The 22830-nt window shown below is 41.4% G+C and overlaps 1 protein-coding gene across 2 annotated transcripts in view; it reads left to right on the forward strand.

Moving 5' to 3' along the window:
- OSMR (oncostatin M receptor) overlaps window positions 1–22830 on the forward strand; it is a 95922-nt gene that overhangs the window by 17875 nt on the left and 55217 nt on the right. For both annotated transcript variants that reach the window (XM_004449887.4, XM_004449889.4), the window contains exons 2-7: window positions 4995–5080; window positions 10358–10530; window positions 15244–15415; window positions 17699–17971; window positions 19678–19807; window positions 21064–21215. In XM_004449887.4, coding sequence (XP_004449944.1) covers window positions 5008–5080; window positions 10358–10530; window positions 15244–15415; window positions 17699–17971; window positions 19678–19807; window positions 21064–21215 — 973 coding nt within the window. In that variant the 5' untranslated portion in view covers window positions 4995–5007. The remainder of the gene's footprint in view (window positions 1–4994; window positions 5081–10357; window positions 10531–15243; window positions 15416–17698; window positions 17972–19677; window positions 19808–21063; window positions 21216–22830) is intronic.

The raw sequence follows: 22830 nt of genomic DNA on the forward strand, positions 1-22830 counted from the left end.
GTGAGGTGTCATTGATGGGACATGTATGGATGTGATGAAGTTCTCCAGGGCATGCATATAGGGTATATAGATATGTTCAGATGTTCATTGGGTATTGTCATAGTGGGTAGAGTTACACACAACAACTGAGGAAGTGCTGAGTTCCCATCCTGGGGAGCTCTGTCGCATTCCCCAATGGAACAGCAACAATCCCCTACGTGCAAGAGCAAAGACCAGTGAAGAAGGATGGTCCAATGATGGGCCCTTGATGCTGATACTATGCTTATGAGCCTGTGTGCTTGAAATTTCAACTAGGCCTAGAGCTGCAGAGTGCCTAAGAGTTACCTCCTGAGAGCCTCCATGTTGCTCAAATGTGGCCACTCTCTAGCCAAACTCAGCAGCTAAATGCACTACTTTGCCCCCAGTGTGAGACATGACTCCTGGGGATGAGCCTCCCTGGTGCTGAGGGATTACTACCAAGCACCAGCTCGTGATAAATCTAGAAAAAGACTTTTAATAAAAGGGGGAAATAGTAAAGACAAATGAGTTTATATGGATAAGAGACTTCCAAATGAGTTGGAAGGTCATCAGAGGGATCATGCTTACACATGTCTCAGCAGGATCCCAGAAACAGCCAAAGTAGATACAATCCTAGGTAGTGATGCTCCTGAGGACTATGGAGACACACAGGTTCTGTGGTCATGGCGGATGGCTCTGGAGTTCATTGCCTTGCCAATGGCCCTACTTTGAAATTTGTGCTTCTGATTGTGATGCAGTTGGACCTCTCTACACATGCCTCTTCTGTCACTTTTACTGAACTGTGGTTGGCACTGGGGTTAGTGTGTGCTCAGGAGACTTGAATCTCTGGACTGTCCATGTGCCAGCTGGTCCCTGAGCCTCAGCAGAGTTGTAACACACACTCTCTGGTTCGTTGGACTTACCCAGGTCAGCTAACAAGGAGGTGAGGATGGTCACCACCACACCAGGGAACCGAGAATCTACAACTGCAAGTAGAAAAATTACATCCATCATCCATGTGGGATCTAAGCCCCCTCTCAATTTAGAGGTGGGATGTACATCACCATCCCAGGGTCCTTAGGATGAGGAATAAAATATGGATTGGAGTGGACTTACTGGTATTCTTCTATAGAGTTATTGGGACTCTAGCAATGGAAGAAACTGTAGCATTGATCTGTAGAGAGTGGCCTTGGTAGTTGCTGAGGGCAGAGAGAGGGAAGTAGATGGGTGATATGGGGGCATTTTCAGCACTTGGACTTGTCCTGAATGATATTGCAGGGACAGACGCAGGACATAATATAGCCTGCCATAACCCACTGAATGGACTGGGGGAGAGTGTAAACTACAATGTAAACTATAATCCATGTAGTATATCTGTGCTTCAAAATGTATTCATCAAATGCAATGAATGTGCCACACTGATGAAAGAGGTTGTTGATGTGAGAGGAATGGGTATGGGTGGGAGTGGGGTATATGGGAACCTCTTATATTTTTTTTTCATTAAAAAAATTTTTTTTTTAAAGATACATAGATCACACACTGTATGTGGGTTACCTGGTCTGCTCTCCCTCTTGGGTACCCTCTGGTTTCATCTCCTATTACCTCCATGCTCACCCCACTCTAGCCACACTGGGCATCTTGTTCCTCCGAGATGCCAAGCACAAACCCACCTGGGGGTCTTGGCATAGGGTTTTGTTTTTTTCACCTCCAGGTTTTTCACAGTGTTAGAACCACTCAGGAAATAGTTGGTACCCTCAGAGTAGGGTAATCTGAGGATAACTTATTTACAAGGTGTGGAGTAGGGGTCCACCCGGGGCTTGGTAGCTGCTGACTTGTTGGTGTCTGTCTTTCTACACAATGTCGGCAGCCTCTGTGCCCCAAGGTGCACTGTTCTTGTGGCATTTCTCAAAGGATATGTTCCAGAGGGATGGAGTCCTCTGGAATATTCTCCCAGCTACTCACTCCTGCAAGTTTTGATGCATTTTATTGCTTTTACCAGGATGTTTTCAGATAGGAACTCAGACTCGTATTCCTTCTGCAAGTGAGCCTTCACTCGTTTGTGGTCTGAAATCTCAAGGGTGGTGGTTGTGTAGTCATATCACTGGAAATTGCCCATTTCCACATGCACAGGCAGTGATCACCATATCATGATTGCCCCCTGCCCAGCATGTGTAAAACTCTGGGCGTTAGAGCTGATGAAAATCAGTAAACCTGAATACCTGCTGAAGCACAGCCTCCTCAGACAAACCATACAACACGTGTGTGAGAGATGGCGATGAAGGGCAGGAATTCAAGATAGGACTCTGGCCTGGTGATTCTCAGAACATACCCTATGATACCTAAATCATAGAAATATGTCTTTTGCAAAATCTCTTGTTTTTCCGTTTTAGATACATGACAGTTTCTATTCTTTATTTTAATTTCTGATTGCCCTTTATTGGCAATTGACTTCTAAGATTTAGTTTTAGGTTTCCCTTCCCCTATGACTTGTCTATGGTTTGTGACATGTAAAATATTTGGTTTACTAAGAGAACTCCATATGTATAGAAATATTTTACATAGAATTTTTGTAAAGAGAACACTCGACAACACATACATCACTCTGAACAATCTGGATTTAAACTTATTTGATTTCTTCCCAATGGTGGCACTTTGTATTCCTCAGATGATGTGAATCTTAAGGAGGACGGACCCCCATACCCATAGAGTAGGACTAAAAGGATGTTAAAATTTCACAGCAAGTTTCAGACTTTTCACTTTGAACATTTTTCTTTTTCTTCCCTTTGGCTTAAAGAAAATATTTTTGCTTAAATTAGTTTCTTTCCTCCTGCTTTGGCATTCAGTTGTGACAGGATCCTATTTGCAGTTAAATGTAGAGATTTGGGGGAGGTAGTATCACCCTTTTGGTCAAATATTAAAAGTAGGGCTTAATAAGGGCTGTCATTGAGTAATTTGCTTCTGCCTGAAATTGAGCTCAGTTGCAGGCAGGTTTGGCTCCCCTAAAGTAATTTATTGGTATATTTTATCCACTTCCTGTCTTTACTCTCATTCCCATTTTACTTGTAAAATACTATTTAAAAATTAATACATAGGGGAGCAGGTGTGACTCAAACAGTTGGGTGCCTGCCTCCCACATGGGAGGTCCTAGGTTCGGTTCCCAGTGCCTCCTAAAGAAGATGAGCTGATGCAATGAGCTGAGGTAACAAGCTGACACAGTGAGCAGGCTCAAGAAGCAGGGAGTGGATATGGCTCAAGTGGTTGAGTTCCCGCCTCCCCCATGGAGGTCCCAAGTTCAGTTCCCAGTGCCTCTTAAAGAAGATGAGTGGACATAATGAGCAGACACAGAGAGGAGACAACAAGTGCAAATAGTGAGCAGAAACAATGAGCAGACATATGAGAGAGCTATCTTGGGGGGGGAAATAAATGAACTAAGGCTTATAAATAAATAAAACCAGCCCCACTCCAAACATAGGAAGGGAGGGAGGGAGGAAGGAAGAGAGGGAGGGAGGGAGGGAGGGAGGAAGGAAGGAAGGAAGGTAGGAAGGAAGGGGATGGGTAGTGAAAATTGATCATTCGATTCACTGAATTTCTGGCTTTTGATGAAGTACATATGGCTAGACAAAGGCAATAATTGACTGAATTGTTTCCTTATTCCTCTCTGTGTTGAGTCAGAGTTTAAAGTAGAAAAGCGAAATTTGACACTTCCCCTGACTAACACAGTTATTATTAAATTAAGAATATATTAGCTTTCTTGAGGTCATCTGGACTCATTCTTTGTGCCCTCAGTTGTCTGGTGGTCAAAGTACCCAATGAGTCAGTGTCCAAAGTACAAGCAAGGAACACTGGAAATTACTTTGAACAATGAAAAACCGACCATCTACATTGGTGGAATATACAAATTTTTCCTATGTTAAACTTTAAGGAGGGAGAGAAGGAAGAGTGGAGACCTCCCCCATAGGTAATTAATTTAAATTTAGCTTTTTTCATACTGTGGTATTTGTTCTCTTTCTAAACAGAGTCAGTTTTTTGTATATAACTCTTTTTTTTCCAAGCTTTACTTGGTTTGAATTAATTGGCGTATCATTTATCCATTGCCTCAAAACCTCAGTGGCATACAGCAATGAGCATTTATTGGGCTCACATCAGGGGTCAGCTGATTTTGGCTGCGGTTGGCTGACTGCTGGCTATTCCAGGCTGACCTCAGCTGTGGTGACTCAGCTCTACCTCATGTGTCTCCTAATTCTCCTCTTTATTCCAGTAGGGTTTAGTCATGGTTTTCTAGAGAAGCAAAACTGACAGGAGATATCTGTAAATATTATAACATTTTTTAAATAAGAAATTTCTCCCTTGACTGTGGGGAAGGGCAAGTCTAAATTCTATAAGGCAGAAGGCAGGCTGCAAGCTGGGCACTCCAACGAAGGGTTTAGGTGGATTCCCCAGGAAAAGATGGCTAGAGATGGAAATTCTCTCTTCTGACTGCTGAAATATCAACTCTCTTAAAGCCTCCAGCTGATTGGATGAGACGTCATCGTTGAAGGCAGTCTCCTCAGTTGACTGTAGATGTAATCAGCTATAAATGCATGAAACTCACTGATGATTTAAGTCCATGAAATATCCTCACTGTAACAATCAAGCCACTGCTTGCTTGACTGAAGAGCTGAACACCATCACCTGGCCAAATTGGCACATGAACTTAACCATCACAAGTAGGGTAGCCCAGGAATGTCCTTTTCATGGCAAAGGTGGAAGCGTAGAAGAGCCAGCAGAAACACAAAGTCACTTGAGGACTAGGCTCTTATCTCTTCTTCCCTATTTATGGGCCTAAGCAAGTCTTATGGGGTTTGGAAATGTATTCTTCCTATTTTGTGAAGGACTCCAAAGTCACATGATAAAGGGCCTTGGTATAGGAGGAAGAATGGGGTCCTTTAATGCAATCATCTATTACACTTGACTCAAAGAAAATTAAATTTCCCTTCCTTATAATTTATCTTTTTCAGAAAACCAGAACCTATGGCTCTCTTTGCAGTCCTTCAGACAACATTCCTCTTGGTAATTCTGCCCCTGGAAACTTATCAGAATAAAGGTAAGAAGTGGAAAGAACAGTAAAGAAAAATATCAAAGAGGAAAAAAAATGAGGAAATTGATGTTGTGGAGAAAAGTGAAGCAATTGAATCTATTTTCTTTGAACATTACTTGGAATTGAGTAGCTCACCCGAGATCTTTCATCCTCTCAAAGCAAAGGTTGCCTTTGTCTTGACCTCCCTGACCTTGATGGCTCACACCTGAACCCTGATTTTCTGGTCAAAGCCCTGGCCATTAGGGCACTTGTGAGTAGGACTTCACAGTTGACCTGCTTTACCAGGGTAGCTCCTTCTACACCTCGCTGGGTAAAGACGTGGGACATATCAAACCAATCTTGCCCCCTAGGTTAGAACAAGTTGTGATGTACCTCAGCTACTGTCTTTGAGAAGCTGTTAGCTATAAGATAATATGCTAAATGCTGAAATGGTATTTATGGATAAATATAATTAGTCACTTAGCTACTTCCCCTAGTAACAGATATTTTGAGATAAATTAATTTCATAAGTAAGGTCAATGAAAATTCAATACCTCTAAAATGTTTACATGTAATTAGATTATTGCTTTGAATCCACTTTGAAAGTAGATTCTTAGACTTGAGAGAGGTTTTATTGCTTAATAAAGGTTTCATTGCTTAAGCCATATTTTACAAAGCTTTAAATTTTCCTCTTTTCATGTTTGTTCTTTGTTGTAATCATAAGAGGGAGTACTTGGAGGGATACCTGTAGCATTTCACATATTCTCTTAAAACTCTATGAAAAGATATTTGGAAATAGAATATTTTGTTCTCATAATACCTCACTTCTCCATCTGATATTTTTTAGGTCTGGGCTTATTTCTTTTAGGTTCAGGGTATATGCTACTTATGTTCAAGATAGATGCTACTTTTTCTAGCTTCTTAAAAATCATGATTTGCTTTGATGAGAATTAGGATTCCTCATTTGTAGTAGGTACACCTTTGCTCTATCTCTTGCCTGCTAAAGTTTGAGCACAATACAACTGGGCTGAGTGTGTAGTCTGGAGATAAGAGTGTTTAGCCTCAAGGACAGCTCCTGATTCCCACACAGGCACACCACTCCGACTTCAGGCTTCCCAGGAAATTGCAGGCATTTAACTCCAAGCTTTTGACGCAGCTCATTTCCCTAGTGGAGTTTCAGTTATTTGATCCAACAACTATTTCCTGTGTGTCTTCTACATATAAGGCCTTCTGCTCTCCAAGCAAGCCCTGCTGCTCACCCTTCCAGCTACTCTTGTTTAGATCAGACGTGTATCTACCTGTTTTCCCATCCATAGTCTCCATTTCTGCTTCCTACTTTCTCTGCTAAGCACGCCTGGTAAGTCATCCTGCTCTGTCATCACCTGCATGGTTTGGATTTCTTGTCTCAATTTCTGCTGTATCTGACCAAGTATGTACTAAACCTCCACTCAAACTAGTTGGCCTCCCAGATGGTCAACCAGCCAGGCTCAGGTCTGAGGATTATTTCAAAGAGCCTGGCTTAGCTTCTCCAGACCTACAAGACAGCCAAAGGCCACTTCTAGTTAAAGCTGCACGCACGTCTGCATCAGTCAGGCATCATGTCTGCAGCATTTTTTTTTTATTGTGGTAGAATATATATAACAAGAAAATAATTTTAACTATTTTTAAGTGTACAATTCTGTGACATTAAATACAATTGAGAATGTTCTGTAACTTCCATGATATTTTACATCTGTTTTCAGGACATTTTCATCATCCAAAACAGAAACTCACATTTTGTTGTATTTTCTTCTGATCTTTTGTGTGTATATATACATATAGAGGTAGAGATGTAAAATAAATATATTAATATATATAGGAATAAAAGTGAAAGTTTTCTATGTGTATATTGTTTTCTGTTGTTATGTAATACAACATATGATGAATGTTTTCCTCGGTTATTAAATGTTCTAGAAACAACATTCTATTCAATGGCTATATGGTATCTCATTTTATGAGTGGACTGCAGATTATTTCTTCAGGTGTTATTGGGGCAGTCAGGGAAACAGGATGGAGAAAGTGGGAGGAGTGTCCATGGTTCTAATCTGGGGTTGTCTGATACCTATTCCTGACTTCTGGGCCATGCTCCACTGCAGCATTATAAAAACAGAGCTGGGCCAAGAGCCAAGAGCTAAGAGCTTTGGTCTGGTTGGGAAAGCCACTTCCCTTTTTTAGAAACCTCAGTTTCCTTATTTGAAAAATAATGGGATTAGGTTAGTAATTGCTAAGGTCCTTTCATCTCTCTGACCTCACCTTGGTATTTCCCATGGACAAACCTAAATTGCTTTAGATCAAATTATTTCTGACTGATGTATAGGTCACTGAAGTAGCTGAGTCATTCAGTACAGCTGATAGCACATGTTAGTATAAAGTAGTTCCCTTTTTTCTAAAATAGCTTCCAGAAATAATTTACCTTGGGGGTTTACTCATTCATTCAGCAACCAATCATTGTCTGCAGCTGTGACAGGTGCCTTAATGGTCCTGGTTTCACTGAACTGAGTAAGACTTAGTCCTGCCTTTGGTAAGCTCACCGTCTACAGAGGGACAAACACAAACAGAATATTACAGTGTCTTAGTTTCCTTGCTGTTATGACAAATGACACAAAATGGGTTTGCCTATGCAACAGGAATGGTTTCAGAGGATGGAAGGCTTGCTCCCTCCTGGGGTCAGTAGCATTCTGGCTGGCCGTCCGTCCTTGGGTTTCTTGACTTTCCCATCATATGGCGATGTCCTCTCCTTTCCCGTCCAGGTTCCACTGACTTCCAGCTTCTGTCTCCTCCCCATGGTTTTTCTCACTGTTTCTGAATGTCCTCTGTTTATAAACACCCATACTCAGTTGGGCCACAGCTTAACTAAAATGAACATCTTCCAGAGATCCTACTTATAGTGGGTTCACCCCCATATGAATGTGAATTAAGGCAAACAACATGTCTAAATTTGGGAGACATAACTCAAGCTATCACATACAGCACAGTGTGATCAGTGTGCAAAAAAAGGATTAGAAAGCAGCCACGGGGGAGAAGCCAGGAGGGACCATCCAGGTGGGAGAGGAGCTGTTGCTTGTCAGGCCCTTGAGACCTCCTGGATCTCTGCTATGGAAGATCACTGTCTGCTAAGGGAAAGATGCAGTGCTGAGTTCTGAGGACAGGAATCCATCCAAAGATGCAGAAGGCTCAGCTTCTGTCCTCCAAGAAATTACCATCTGCAGTGTGAGACTGACAACCGAACCACAATACAAGACAAAGTGAAATGAGGTCTAGGAAAGGATGGAATGATTTTGCAGGTACCTCTTTCACTGGTGCCGTTGGCTCCGCAATTATTAAAAATATTTCTCCTTACTCCATAAGGAAACTGCTCTTTCATTTTTCCAAACCTCCTTTTGGTTAACTTAAATCTTTTTGGAAGACTCGCCCAGCTGCTATAGGTTTAGGGAGAGGTGAATAACTGGGGCTGCCTAAGAACTGAGAAATTTCATTCAGAAAAGGGATAACAAAATCACTAACCAAATAACAACAGAGAATTATAACCATATTTTGGGCTTTGTGTGTTCTGGATTTCCAATTTCATTTACCTTTGAGTGAATGGGATCTGGAAAATGATCTACTCTGCCTAAACTCTTGGTAAAAGTCAGAATACCAGTTTATTAATTTTCAGTGAGAATGTGGCAGGAACGATAACTGAGGCTCAGCCTTTTGGTTTCTGTCCACTCAGAAGATGAAATTGATGCATTCTGAAGGTGCATTAGGATCATTACAGTAGAGGAATGTAAATACAGTAGAGTATGTGATTTTGAAAGTAATACATGTTTTCAGTAGAAGATTTATAAAATACAGAATATTGTAAAGAAGAAAATTAGAATTAGTCAAACCCACCACCCAGGAATAACAACCATTAGCATTTTAGTTCCCTTTACAGGTTTTGAATGTAACGTACATACTAAAAAATAAAATTAAAAATTAAAAACATTTAAAAAATTAAAACGGATTTAGCTAAGTAGATATTGTGCAATTTTTAAAGTCACTGTCCTCTGCAAACCTGTTTCATGTGTGAGTTCTATTCTTTTACAGATTTTAACACATCACTAATCTTACAATCTCTATTTCATATGAGATTGTGTGTCTCCAACTAGGTTCCTTTGTTGACCAAGGGATCTTTTTTTTTTTTTCTTTTTTTTCTTATTTTTTTTATTTTTATTTTTTTTTATTGACTTTGTAATAATATTACATTAAAAATATATATGTGAGGTCCCATTCAGCCCCCCCCCCCTCCCCCCCCAACAACACTCATTCCCATCATCATGACACATCCATTGGATTTGGTAAGTACATCTTTGGGTACCTCTGCACCTCATAGTCAATGGTCCACATCATGGCCCATACTCTCCTCCATTCCATCCAGTGGGCCCTGTGAGGATTTACAATGTCCGGTGATTACCTCTGAAGCACCATCCAGGGCAGCTCCATGTCCCAAAGACGCCTCCACCTCTCGTCTCTTCCTGCCTTTCCCCATACCCATCGTCCACCATGTCCATTTTTCCCAATCCAATGCCACCTCTTCTATGTGGACATTGGATTGGTTGTGTCCATTGCACCTCTATGTCAAGAGGAGGCTCAGATTCCACATGGATGCTGGATGCAATCCTCCCATTTTCAGTTGTAATCACTCTAGGCTCCATGGTGTGGTGGTTGTTGACCAAGGGATCTTTTCATAGTTCTTTTTCTTCCTGCCATGTGCCTAGTATGTTGCTGGTCTCATCCAAAGAGTTCAGCGAATTCTTGCCAGAGGGGTTTAAAGTGGAAGGCAGTGATATGTGAAAGACCCTGTCCAGGCATGGGATGTGTTCTCCCTGGTAGCCATTAAAATATCTGTGAAATATTGACTTCCAGAAAGAAATCTTTCAGGTTTGATTTCCAGAAGTATGAGTTTTATAGCAAAAAGTCCTCTTTTTTTAATTCAGCCTTGTTATAAATTTCCAAACTAGTTGTTCAATAAAGGATCTTTTTGTTTTGTTTAACCATCTATCGATGTATTAACTTGCCTGTATGGTTGAGTAAGTCATTCTGTTGGTCTAGGTCTCAATTTTTTTATCTACATATTGATTTATAAATTCCCTTCCTACTTTTTGAGAAGTCTGATTCTAGGATGCACATATGAGCTTTTTCTCCTAAAGCTGAACAATGGTGATACTGTACAGTTTAATTATCTGTGAGTTTTCAGTCATACTCCCAGTAAATGTTATTTCATGCCTTGTTTTGGTCTTTCAGTCTTGCCTGAACCTTTACCATTGACTCCTGAATTACTTAATGTTTCCATCGATTCTGCACAGCAATGTTTGAATTTACAGTGGCGTGTCCACAACCTTGATAATCATCAGGAATTAAAAATGGTTTTTCAGATACAGATCAGTAGAATTAAAACAGCTAATATCATCTGGGTGGTAAGTATGTTTTTGCTCAATATTTTAAAAATCTTTTCCTGATGTCATGATTTATCTTTTGTAACATCAAAAAACAAGTCCAATATGTAAACATTTTAGCAGCTCAAAACAGTTTTCCTAAACAATAACCTTTTCTTGTCTTTACATAAGAGGGTTCATGACAGTGTAACCTGATAACTTTGGTTTGGAGTAGAGGATGGGATGGGTTAAGAAAATAGATGATTTTTTTCAGCTCTGCTTTCTCAACCTCTGAGGGGCCTATTGGACCCATCCCCATGAGTCCTGGCTTCCAGAGATCCGGGGGGTTAATCATCTCATTCCTCCCCCCTCTTTCTTCTCCGCCCATCATAGACATAAGATGTAATAACTTGGCACCACTTTTCTTGCCAGTGCAGTTTCCTGTCAGTTGCTTTGCTTATACTTGCTGAAATGGAAGGAAAGTTTAAGTGTTCTATATCATAGCCAGCAATGAGGTTTTCCATGGGCCATGTTAGCGAGTAATGTACTATGCCATTTGTTGCCTCATATGTGGCCTTTTCTATAAGAAATTAAATTAATAAAATCCCTCGTTTCATGCTCTTTCTGTCTTCGAATTATTTGGGACAGATTCTTCACTTGTCTTGGTTCAAATACAATTGTGTCTGTTTTGCCTGATGGTTTCCCATCTAGTGCATTGGGACACTTTGTTGGTTTCTTTCTGTTACCATTTCTGGTCATAGAACTAGATAATCATTATCATGGGATGTTTTAGTTACAGTGGAACATTTTCCCTTTGAAGCGGAACCTGGGACTTCTCCTGGAGGCAAGAGATGCCCAGGACTGTGCATTGCTTGGCACCCTCATTGGCTCAGCCAGGGTCCACTCTGCTCTTGGGGTGCAGGCCTGTGTACAGGGGATCCAGGATGCTTAGTTCCTATGGTGAAGCATAAGGTCTCTCAAATAAGTCTCCAGTTACTTCCTAGTCTTCCATATCCTTTGTTACATTTGATCTCTGAACAATGGCCTAAGTTAAATAAAATTCTGACTCTGTTTATTCAAGACTAATAGCAGGTCTGTAATTCTGCCCCATAAAAGGGAGTTTCTCACAGTGAGAGTTGTGCTCTTATTTTAAACACTAGTGATGCCATGTGCAGCTGTTCCTCTACTATCAGCACATCTGTTGACCTCATACTGTTAAGTCTCATTTTTTGTATTTTTGTTGGATGAATTGGTTGGAAATATAAAGCCCAGTAAAACATTTAGCAAATGTTGAGGCTTAACATTGCCCAACACAAGAAATTTCAGGGCAGCATTGGAGGAATTTGGTGGAAATCTAGCTCTTGGCACCACTAGAGAAAATAACATTAACCTACACCAATCTGATCCTTTTCTTTATTTTTCTGAAAGATGGTTCATATCTGTTACCATATTTCATGCGTCTGTTTTCTTTGCAAGTTCAAGCAGCTTGCGTAACCTACTAGGGCTTAAGATCCTTAGGAATAGAGTTTTGTCTTGTTTGTTGTATTGCCCTCCACAATACTCAGCACAGGTGAGACTACAACAGATGAGAGCACAGAGACACAGAGAGATTTGTTGTCTTGCTGAAGAAAACAGAGCCAAGACAGTACATCCTTCACCCCAGGACCTGATGGGGGTGGAAGCCACACACGGCTTCCCAGAGAACAGATGATGTCATGAGAAGCTCTTGTCTGAATCGCTCAGGCCTGAAGTTAAAGAGACTTAAGATCCTCCTCCAGTTAAGAGAAGGCCGTGCCTGTACCACCCTCTCCCCCGCCTACGGCAGTTCCCTGTAACACAGGCCTCACTGGCTGTCCTCACTTGTGCTGGAAGAGGGCAGCTTCCAGATTCAATGTTTCCACAGCAATATATTTCCCAAACCAGCCGAAGGAAGAGCATCTTCAGCCAGGTGCTTGCTGCTGGACCAGGGGCACCGAGCTACCCCTTAGACGGTGCCTAGGTGGCCGTCATTTGTACTCATGATCCCACCTTGGCCAAGCTTCTGCCCTTCTCTTCCAGCCACTTCCTTTAAGATTTTGTAAATGATGGGGCGGGGGAGAGAGGGAGGCGGAGGGAGCAACAGCTCAAGCTTGGCGGGAGGCCTCGAGTGTGAGTCAGTCTAGGGATAAAGCCCACGTCTTTGTAATGAGTCATTGACCCCACTTGGACTTCTATGTAAATGTATGTGCCAATTTCTTGTGATTCACTAATGTCTGGGAGGGCCAAATTAAACTTGCCACTTCAGTGAATGAAAATGGCCCGAAGACAATTGGTCACATTAAAAAAGAAAAAAAAATCACTGAATTGATGCATTCAAGGAAAGTTTTATCGCCTCCATTTATAGGGCTTTCAAGACCACAAAGCACAAGTTGACCTTAGGCATAATTCATATAAATAGTGTCTGGGAAAAATAAAACCCACTGCATATTAATGAATTGATTGAATAATTCAACACATCTTATTAGACTGTGGACCCAAGTCCAGGCATTGTACAAGTGGTAGAGATTGCAGTGGTGAGAATACTAGCACACCCAAGGAAAACACACCCAAATAAGTATATTCTAAGTAGACTAAGTACTGTGCAGGTCATACACAAATTGTTGCGGTTCTGGGGTAGGAATGGCCTTGTCTGGTCACTTGGAGAAAGAGCTGTTTGGCCAAAATATGAATAAGAATTGAAGTTAACTTAGCAAAGGGAATGGAGAGAAGGACACTGATGCAGGTGTGAGCCGAGGCCCTGATGAGGGACTTCCAGGCTGGAAAGCAGGCTGTGGACTGGAACACTGAGCCCCCAGGGGCAGGTGTGATGTAAGGCTGGAGGAGGGACTGGGTCAGACCGTGCAGGACCTCCGGGGTCAGGCTCAGCCTTTGTTTTTTTATCCTGAGAGTAATAAGAAGAGCGACAAAAACTGATCTGAGGGTTTTCAAAAGCCAATCTGGCTGCACAGCAGAAAACAGTTGGGGAGCTAGAAAAGGTGAATATGGCCAGAACGAGGGGGGCCGTTTGGCATTGTTCCAGGGAATAGGATTCTGGGGCAGGTGGTAGCAGTGGGGGTGAGAAGTGGATGGATTTGAGAGACATGCAGAGGGTAAAATCCCATCTGTGGATTGCTGACATTATAGCAAGGTCACATTATTAATATAATTCTTGTGTGTGTGTGCTCCTAAGTTAAAGAATATTTAAGCAAAATGTGCTTGAGATTAATCACATCAAATAGTAAAAGTTGCATATATCAGGAGTCTAAGATGTGCACAATTAAACGCCAGCCCAGCCAGTGTAGATGAGTGTTCGCACTCTAGGGCATTGTCTAGTTCTGCCGTGGGTGCTGCTTAAGTTCAGCAGTCTGGAAAGGGGCGAGGCATAGGCAGAAGGAAGGCTTATTTTGAAATTCCCCTTCACCAGTTGAGATGCATGTTGTCCCATCCTCTTCACTATAGGACTTACGTTTGCCCTTAGGCAATGCCCTTGGACAGTGACAGGATGTGGAGTCATTTTCTCCCAGTAGGGCAAGGTATCCATCACTCCATCTCCCAGCTGTGGGAGCAGAAAGCAGGATCCTGGAGGAGGCCCACCAGGAGCATGAGTACCTGGAGTGATAAGAGACACGAAGCAGAATGTATCACCATCTGCTATGTGCAGGCCAAGCCCTTATAGGGACACAGAGACAGAGAAATACAAACAACTAAACACCATATACAAGAAGGCTTCAGGAGAGGGGGAAATGGAAGGAATTCAGAGAAAAGGGCAAAAACCTTCATGAAGAAGATGGGGTATGACCTGGCTTGAAAGATGGGGCTAATTCTCAATGCAGAGGAGACATGGGGGACACTAAAATGGGGAAACTGCATGAGAAAATACTGAGGTGAGAAAGCACAAAGTGTTTTTCAGAAGTGTGGGGTAGACCACTGTGGAGGGAAGATCCCTGTGAGGCAGAGCCATCAGGGAGCTCTGCAGAGGTAGGTTAGTGCTGGAGTGTAGAGGGTCTTGAATGACAAGGTAAAGAATCCAGTGATAGCTATTGAATTAGGGAATGGAAAAATTAAGACTAAAGGCTGCTCCAAAAGACCAAATTATAGCCAAACTTGGCAGGCTTCCCATAAAACAGTGTACAACCTTCTTGTGTGATTGACATCACTAGATGCCAAAGATTCTGACACAGAGAGCTCAAGGAAAGGGATTCTGGTCCACATGGCCACCATATCTGAAAAGACAAGAGAAAGAAAACCAAGGGCCACCTCGTGATTTCCAGCAGGCTTTGGAACTCCCAGGATGTCATGAAGGACTGTCATCTTCTACTGAGATTTGGCTAACTTGATCTGACCCTAGCTAAAAATGAATATAAAAAAATACTCAACAATCTCGCAGATTTTTTTGCTCTAGTTTGCAAGAATTCTCTTAGCAGGTTCAATGTGATGGGTACTGTGAACACCTTCAATCTCTGATTCTTTCCCCCAAGACTTGTGTAGCTTCTACTTTCTCTATCACCTACTGCGCATGAGCACCCTGGAACTGGAGGGGCATGGGCATTGGGAGCTGAATTTTCTGAAGACAGGAGGCTCTGGCCAGCCCACTACTCAGATAGGGAAATTGACTGGTTAGGAATGGATCGTACTTGTGACATTGTAGAGTTAGGTTTGTGCTTTGATTAAGTCTAATCAAGCTCTTTTCCGGGGCAAGATGGCAATATATTTCCATTGTTTTTCCTTTATTTCTAGGGGAATTATAGCACCTCTGTGAAGGGGAACCAAGTTCTGCATTGGAGCTGGGCATCCGAGCTTCCTTTGGAATGTGCAAAACACTCTGTAAGGATAAGGAGTGTGGTGGATGATGCCAAATTTCCCGAGTCAAGGTTCTGGAGCAACTGGAGTTCTTGGGAGGAAATAGATGGTAAGAACTGATGCAGTTAAAAGAGTAAAAAGTTCTCTTTTAATATTACTTGGGAACCAATGGTCAAATAGTGGAAGTTCCCTTTGAGGAACCCTGGGTAGATGCAGACATTACTTCCCTTTGACTCCTGTTAGAACTAAAAGCATGGTTTTAAAACTTGTCACCCAGATATAGACATCTTTGGTTTTACCTCTAAACGTATTCATTGAAATAATTATGCAAGTTCAGACAATTAATATATTTGTTTTCCAAATGTGTGTATTTATTATAGAATGCTGAGTGAACATAAATTGTGCATACGTTTTAACTAGAACAACATAAAATATGTATACCTTCAGAATGGGCCACAAAACTTTTTCTGTCAAGGACTAAATAGTAAATATTTTAGAATCTATAGGCCATATGGTCTCTGTTGCAACTGCTTAACTCTGCCATAGATAATATGTTCAAAAGCAGCCACAGATAATATGTAAACAAATGAAGCATGGCTGTGTTCCAAATAAAGCTTTATTTATAAAAAAAACAAATGGCAGCCCTGGCCAATCCCTAATCTAGAGAGAATGTGGAAATATGGAAAAATGAAAGCAGAACTTCATTAAAGTGATCAGTTATGGATAAATGTGTTTTAAGTAGCCTTTAATTTTGTAATTAAAATTTGGAATGTATTTCTAAATTTTATTGTAATTAAAATTTAGAATGGGTTTTGCAACACTTTCTCAAGCTCTGGTTAAGCTATGGGCTAGTCCTAAGGCCAGGGTACAGATAGAGTGTTTGTCTGTCTAATCTATGTTCCCTACCAGATTGTCTGGAAATTCCTGCCAATAAAAGCATTTCTTCATTAAGCACATATGCACATTTATTAACTCAAACTAATAAAACAATAACCCATGGGTAGCCTAGTAATTACTTTAATAATAATAACAGAATTAAAGGTATAGGGCACTTACTGTATATTCCAGTCACAATTTGAAGCACTACACATATTAATTAATTTACTCCTCACATTAGCCCTATGAAAGGTACATTATTCTTAGCCCCATTCCATAGATTATGAAATTGAAGCACAGTTCCATAGATTATGAAATTGAAGCACAGAGAGCTTGAAGAACCCATGCATGACCATCAAGCCACTAAGCAGTAGAGCTGAACTAGAATTCCAACCAGAAAATCTGGCTCCAGAGGCCATGCTCTTAACCTTTACATCCTACTGCTGAAAGAGGGACACAGGGAAAATAGAGATTAGAAAGAAGTAAGAGAGAAAATAAAACCATTATAAATAGCTTTTATAAATAGCTTTGATAAAATGGACAGATTTCTCAAAATATAACCTCAAAACACACTCAAGAATAAATGAAAAAACCTGCAAAGTCCCCAACCACACAAGCTCAGGCTCTTAACCTTGGTTTCACATTGAAATCACCTGAGTAGGTTTAAAAAAAAGCCCATATCCAGGCTACACCTCATGGGTGAGGTCCATGGTGGCAATTTTTGTGGCCAGGTGGCAGCAACCTGACTACAGTGGGTTGAGGAGTGAAGACGAGGTGATGGAACCTGAACAGCAAGTGTAGGCAGCTTTTTCAAGAAGGCGGACCGTGGAGCACAGGGTAGAGAGGGTGGCAGGAGGAGGCATGGGCAAGGTGGTGGATTTGCTGTAAAAAGGAGAGCCTGAATGTTTGTGTGTGCCAATGGCCCACATAGAAGGAGAGACTAAAGCAAGGAGGGCGGCAGGTGATATTTGAGTGACTGGCATTTCTGCGTAGGTGAAAAGAGAAGTGAACTACAGTGCAGCCTAGAGGTTAGGAGGGGCACTTGGCTGTTAGCTGGGCAAACATGGCAGGTCTCAATCTGGCTTTGCCACTTACTAGGTGAGACAACTTGGGCATGGTCCTACCTGTCCCATTGTGGTAGGCAAGTAAGGATTCCATGAGATAATGTGCATAAGCTCTGAACTCAGGGGCTGCCCACATGGCCAGGACTCAGTAGAGAGCAGCTCCTGCTGATGGAATGACCAACAGTAGCGGTAATAAAATCATCGGTAGTGGCAGTAGCTCTAGTAGTAATGGCAATAGTGCTGATATAAGCAGACCATGGGAATAATGGTAGAAATGTGTTGCCTTCTGTCCACCAGTGTTTACAGGTTAGATGTAGAAATTTAGACTCCTGTCTTCTGAGGAAAGTAGAAGCAGCTAAAGCTGTCTGCTAAGAGTGAGCTAGGAGGTGGCTGGTTTGAATAAGAGAGATTCTCACTGAGCTGGCTTTCTTTTTATTTTTTCTGTGTTACAGTACGGGATTCCCTTGGACATGATACATTCTTTGTTTTCCCCAGAGACAAACTGGTGGAAGAAGGATCCAATGTCACCTTTTGTTCCATTGCTAGGAATAATCAAAATAACATATCTTGTTATTTGGAAGGTGAACAGGTACATGGAGAAGAACTTGATTCAAATGTACGCACATTCAACTTGAATAATGTTCGTTTTCTTAGGATCAAAGGGACAAACTTCTATTGTGAGATAAACCAGGAAGATATAATAGGCGTTGTTCTTTTTGTCTCAAGTAAGTATGCAAATTCTTATGTCCCCCTCCTCTCATTTCCTGTGGCATATACTTGAATCTCCTTTCCCAGAAGACAGTAAACATTTCCACTCATGAGCTCAGTTTCCTTCTGTCTTCCAAGTCTTTTAGCAGAGACTCTGGAAAACATATCTTGAAGCAATACTTCCAGGATTTCCTGTCCTCGTTGACAGTTTTTCCCCTAGAAACCAACATTATTAAAGGGGAGAAAGTTCAGGTCATGATCCTCACCACTGGGAAACTACCCTGCTTAGTCTTGCTGGAATTATCACAGGATCATGAGGGAGGAGAAGGGCTGCAGGTCAGGTGACCCCAGAAAGGCAGCCAGGGTTTGAATTGTCTTCACATCATTGGCTGTGTTAGGAACCAAGTCTCCTAGCCTCTCTGGGCCAGCTTCCTGTGAAAAAAAGTTGGGGGATTAATGAGGTAACACCAGGGCAGTACATTTCCCTGATACGATAGCTGCAAGCAGTAGGATTCAGCAAGCAGAGGCTCTTACTGTTCCTAACCATACATGGGAAATGTCAGGTGCCATCACTGGCAGTTGCTGGAGAGTAGGCCTAGCAGAGAGAGATTTTAATCTGCAGGTAGTTCTGTGTGTGCACTCCCAGTGACCCCCTGTGCTTTGGAGACTCCCCCTCCCCTGTGCAGTTAGGCAGTACCTGTGGCTTTTCCCTCCCTACTTCCCCTGCCCAAGGAGATTTCCAATCTCCTGGACACTTGGCTCATCTGGGCCCCTGGGTGCTGCTGCTGAAGAGCGGCAATAACTCAGCACTTAACCAGTGATTCTTCATTCCTTTGAATTCTTAGTTCCTGGCTGCTGAGGTTATCAGGTTCACAAAGTCTGATGAACTTTCTGTGTCATTGTAAACTATGACTCCACTCATTCCTTCATTCAGTCTGTCTGTCGGTGGGAATATTTATTCAGTGCCTACCAGCAGGTACTGGGGATACAGTTCTCTGCAGAACACCTACCACCCATCCTCATGGTACCCCATAAAATCACAGGGGAAGGAAGGTAGGAAGGGGTCCCAGATGAGGAGGTGATAGGAAGTCTCTCCATTTGCTACAGAAGTGTGACTTCCAGAGCTGGCCACGTGAAGGCATTGTTCAGAGAACTCTGACTTCAGACTCCAAACAGAGCATCTTGTTGACTTGTTTTCATTTCCTAGGGCTACCCCAAACAAATTACCAAGAACCCGATGGTTTAAAACAACAAAAATATGTTTATTCTCTCGCAGTTCTGGAAGCCAGAAGTTTAAAATCAAGTTCATACCAGGGCCGTGCTCCCTCTGCAGGTGATAGGGAAGAACCCTTCCTTGCCTCTGCCAGCTTTTGATGGTTCCCACCGTCCTTGGTGATGCATGGGTTATAGCTGCAGCATTCTGTCTCTGACCCTTTTGCCACATGGCCTTCTCTGTGTGTCTCTCTGTCCCTCAGTATCCAAATCTCCCCCTCTTTTCTCTTATGAAGATACCTGTCATTGAATTTAGAGCCTACCTGAATTCAGTATGACCTAACCCTTACTTGGTTATATCTGCAAAGACTCTATTTCCAAGTCAGGTCTTGTTTACAGGTTCGAGGAGTTAGGACTTGAACGTTAAGCCCACTACACATGTCTTCAAATAAAAGGGCTTAACCAGATCTTTCTTTTGTTTTTGTTTTTTGTTTTCTCTTTGAATGGACAGAAGTAATTGAGGAGCCCAAAGACTTTTCTTGTGAAACTCAGGACTTCAAGACTTTGAAGTGTACCTGGGATCCGGGGAGTGGCCCAGAATCTTTTATACCTTCTCCTGCAAAATACACTTTATTTGAATCGTAAGTTAGCTCTGGTTACATTATTGACAGATTTCACCCTTCCTTGTTTAAGGTCCTTATGGCAGCACAACAAACACTACACTTAAATGCTGCAGGAAATTTGCACAAATATTTCAAAACAGCCCTGCCCGTGTCGGGAGAATCTTTAAATGGTCACAAGTGCACAATACTTTCAGCCTGAATTTTGTTGAAGAAAATGTAATATAAAAGCAATAAGAGGGAAAAAAATTAAAAATATATAAAAACGCTAAGAGGGGAGCAGATGTAGTTCAAGTGGTTGAGCACCTGCGTCCCACGTACAATTTCCTGGGTTCGATCCCTGGTACCTCCTAAAAACAAACAAACAAAAAACAATTCTTGGAAAGTGGATTTGGCTCAACTGATAGAGCATCTGCCTACCATATGGGAGGTCTAAGTTTCAAACCCAGGCCTCCTGACCTATTGGTGAGCTGGCCCACACGCAGTGCTAATATGCACAAGGAATGCCGGGCCACACAGGGGTGACCCCTGTGAAGGGGAGCCCCATGCACAAGGAGTGTGCCCTGTAAGGAGAGCCGCCCTGTGCGATAAAAAACACAGCCTGCCCAGGAGTGGCACTGCACACAAGGAAAGCTGACACAGCAAGATGATGCAACAAAAAGAGACACAGATTCCCAGTGCTGCTTACAAGAATACAAGCGGACACAGAAGAACACACAGTGAATGGACACAGAGAGCAGACAATTGAGGCGGGGGGGATGGCGGGAGACTGAGATGGAGGGGAGAGAAAGGGGAGAGAAATAAATAAAAAAATAAAAAGCATATAAAACTATTCTCGTCAGAGAGCAGATAAAGCTCAGTGTTTGAGCGCCTGCTTCCCATGTAAGAGGTCCTGGGTTCAATCTCTGGTACCTCCTAAAAACAAAACAAAACAAAACAAAACAAAACTCTAAGGAAGAGAGTTAATGGTGAATCTTGATGCAAAAAGAATTTCACCTGATGACCTGAGTCTACCCAGTTTCTGACTCTTTAAGAATACTTAAAATAAATTGAAAGCTATTCTTACCATCCATAAGAGTGAGACAGCAATTCATTGCTGCACATTTAGCCACATAAATCAAATTTCTTGAAGCAATATTTTCATTATTAGTATTTGGTGGTGGTCAATGCTTTCCAGTGGAACATAGCTTGAAAAGTACTGAGTGTGCCCCTGTGTAAGGGGATATGCCTGCTTTAACAGAAGTGTAAACCCTGTAATTGGTTTTTATTTTTTAAAGATTTTCCCAGAAAAAGGAAGTTTGTAAGCACAAAAACTGGTGTACTTGGCAAGTAACTCAAGACTCACAAGAAATATATAACTTCACACTGATAGCTGAAACCAACTTAAGGAAGAGAAGCGTCAATATTCTTTTTAACCTGAGTCATCGAGGTGAGACTAGAATTGTCATAGTCTTTAGTGGCCAATGACACATCTTTGTTTGACACAGTGAGTGTTCAAGTAAATGTACTATGGATATTTGCCTAATCCACGGCTTGAGTGAAAGTTTTAAATTAGAATTTGATTTGGATTAATTATAAACTCTTATCCGTGCCTCACCTCTTCTCTTGGATGCATGTGTGCATATGACCCCTATTATTTCTTTGTTTTAATCACACAATAAGTACCAGTGAAGTCATTAACCAACTTAAAAACTAGAACTTTGACAATAACTTATTTAAGTTCCCATTTGATACTCCTTCTCCCGTTGCTTCCTCCAAGATAGCTACCACATTAAACCGTGTCTGTGCGCTTATTCTCGTCTGGTATGTAATCCTAAAAAGAATAGGTTTTATTTTGTTTAGTCTTAATGTAGACAAAAGATATCAAGCTGCATGTGTAATAATATAGTAATTACTTCCCTAACATGGTGTTAAATTTCTAAGATTTAGGCAGAATATTGGGTGTGGCTGTAGTGCATTCATTTTTCCTACTGTTTATTATTTCATTGTGTAAACATACCCTATTTTATTCATGCACTCTCCTTTGATGGGTTTTCAGGCTGTATAAAGATTTGTTATTATGGACATTGCTAATCTGAGCATTCTTCTGTATGTCTCCAGGATACCTGTGCAGTTGGTTTTCTTGGTTGCACAGTATGTACACATAGAGTATGTGACTGTTCAACTTATGAGATAATGCCAAATTATTTTCCGAAGTGGTTGTACCGACTATATTCCAACCCCGTGGATTCACATTTTCTCTCCAAGTTGGCCTTGTCATGCTTTTTCACTTTTGCCAATTGAATGTAAAATGGTATTTCATGGTGGTGTTGATCTGTACATCCCTGATCACTAATGAGGTTGACCTTCTCTTCCTGTGGTTTGACCACATCTGTTTCCTCTTTTATGAAATTCTTTTTCATGTCATCTGCCCGTTTTTCTATGGGTTGTTTATGCTTTATCTTTTTTATTTGTAGGAATTATTTATCAATGCTTGATACTGACCCTTTGTTGTTGATTTGTTTTGCTAACATCTTCTAACAGTTTAACTTTTACCTCTTTAATGTGTCTATTGGTAAAGAAAAGTTCTCAATTTTTTTAAAAATTAAAAATTTTTACCACCCAAAACAGAATCTTGTAAATATACCAATCTGTTTTTCTAAAGAAATCGTTCCCTACCCCAAAATTGGCAAGATAATCATCTATAAATTTCTACTAAGAATTTAAAATGTTTTTGTTAGACAATTAAATCCTTGGTCCCTCTGGAATTGATTTTTATATACTGAGTGTGGTAGTGATATGACATTGAACTTTTCTTGTTAATAACCATTTTCCCATTTCTATTTCCTGAATAGCTTTCCTTTTTCTACTGATTTGACTAGCAAACTCTTTCCTTATTACAAAAGTGTAAGTCTATTTCTAGACTCTTACTGAGTTCCACTGATCAGTTTGTCTGTTCTTGCACCAGTACCATACACAATTAACTGAAGTTTCAGAAGAATCTTGATAACCAGGTAAGGTGAGTGCTCCTCCCTGTTCTTCTTCAAGAGCTCCTCACTGTCTTG

Source organism: Dasypus novemcinctus, chromosome 2, assembly GCF_030445035.2.
Source record: "Dasypus novemcinctus isolate mDasNov1 chromosome 2, mDasNov1.1.hap2, whole genome shotgun sequence".
Lineage (NCBI taxonomy): Eukaryota > Metazoa > Chordata > Mammalia > Cingulata > Dasypodidae > Dasypus > Dasypus novemcinctus.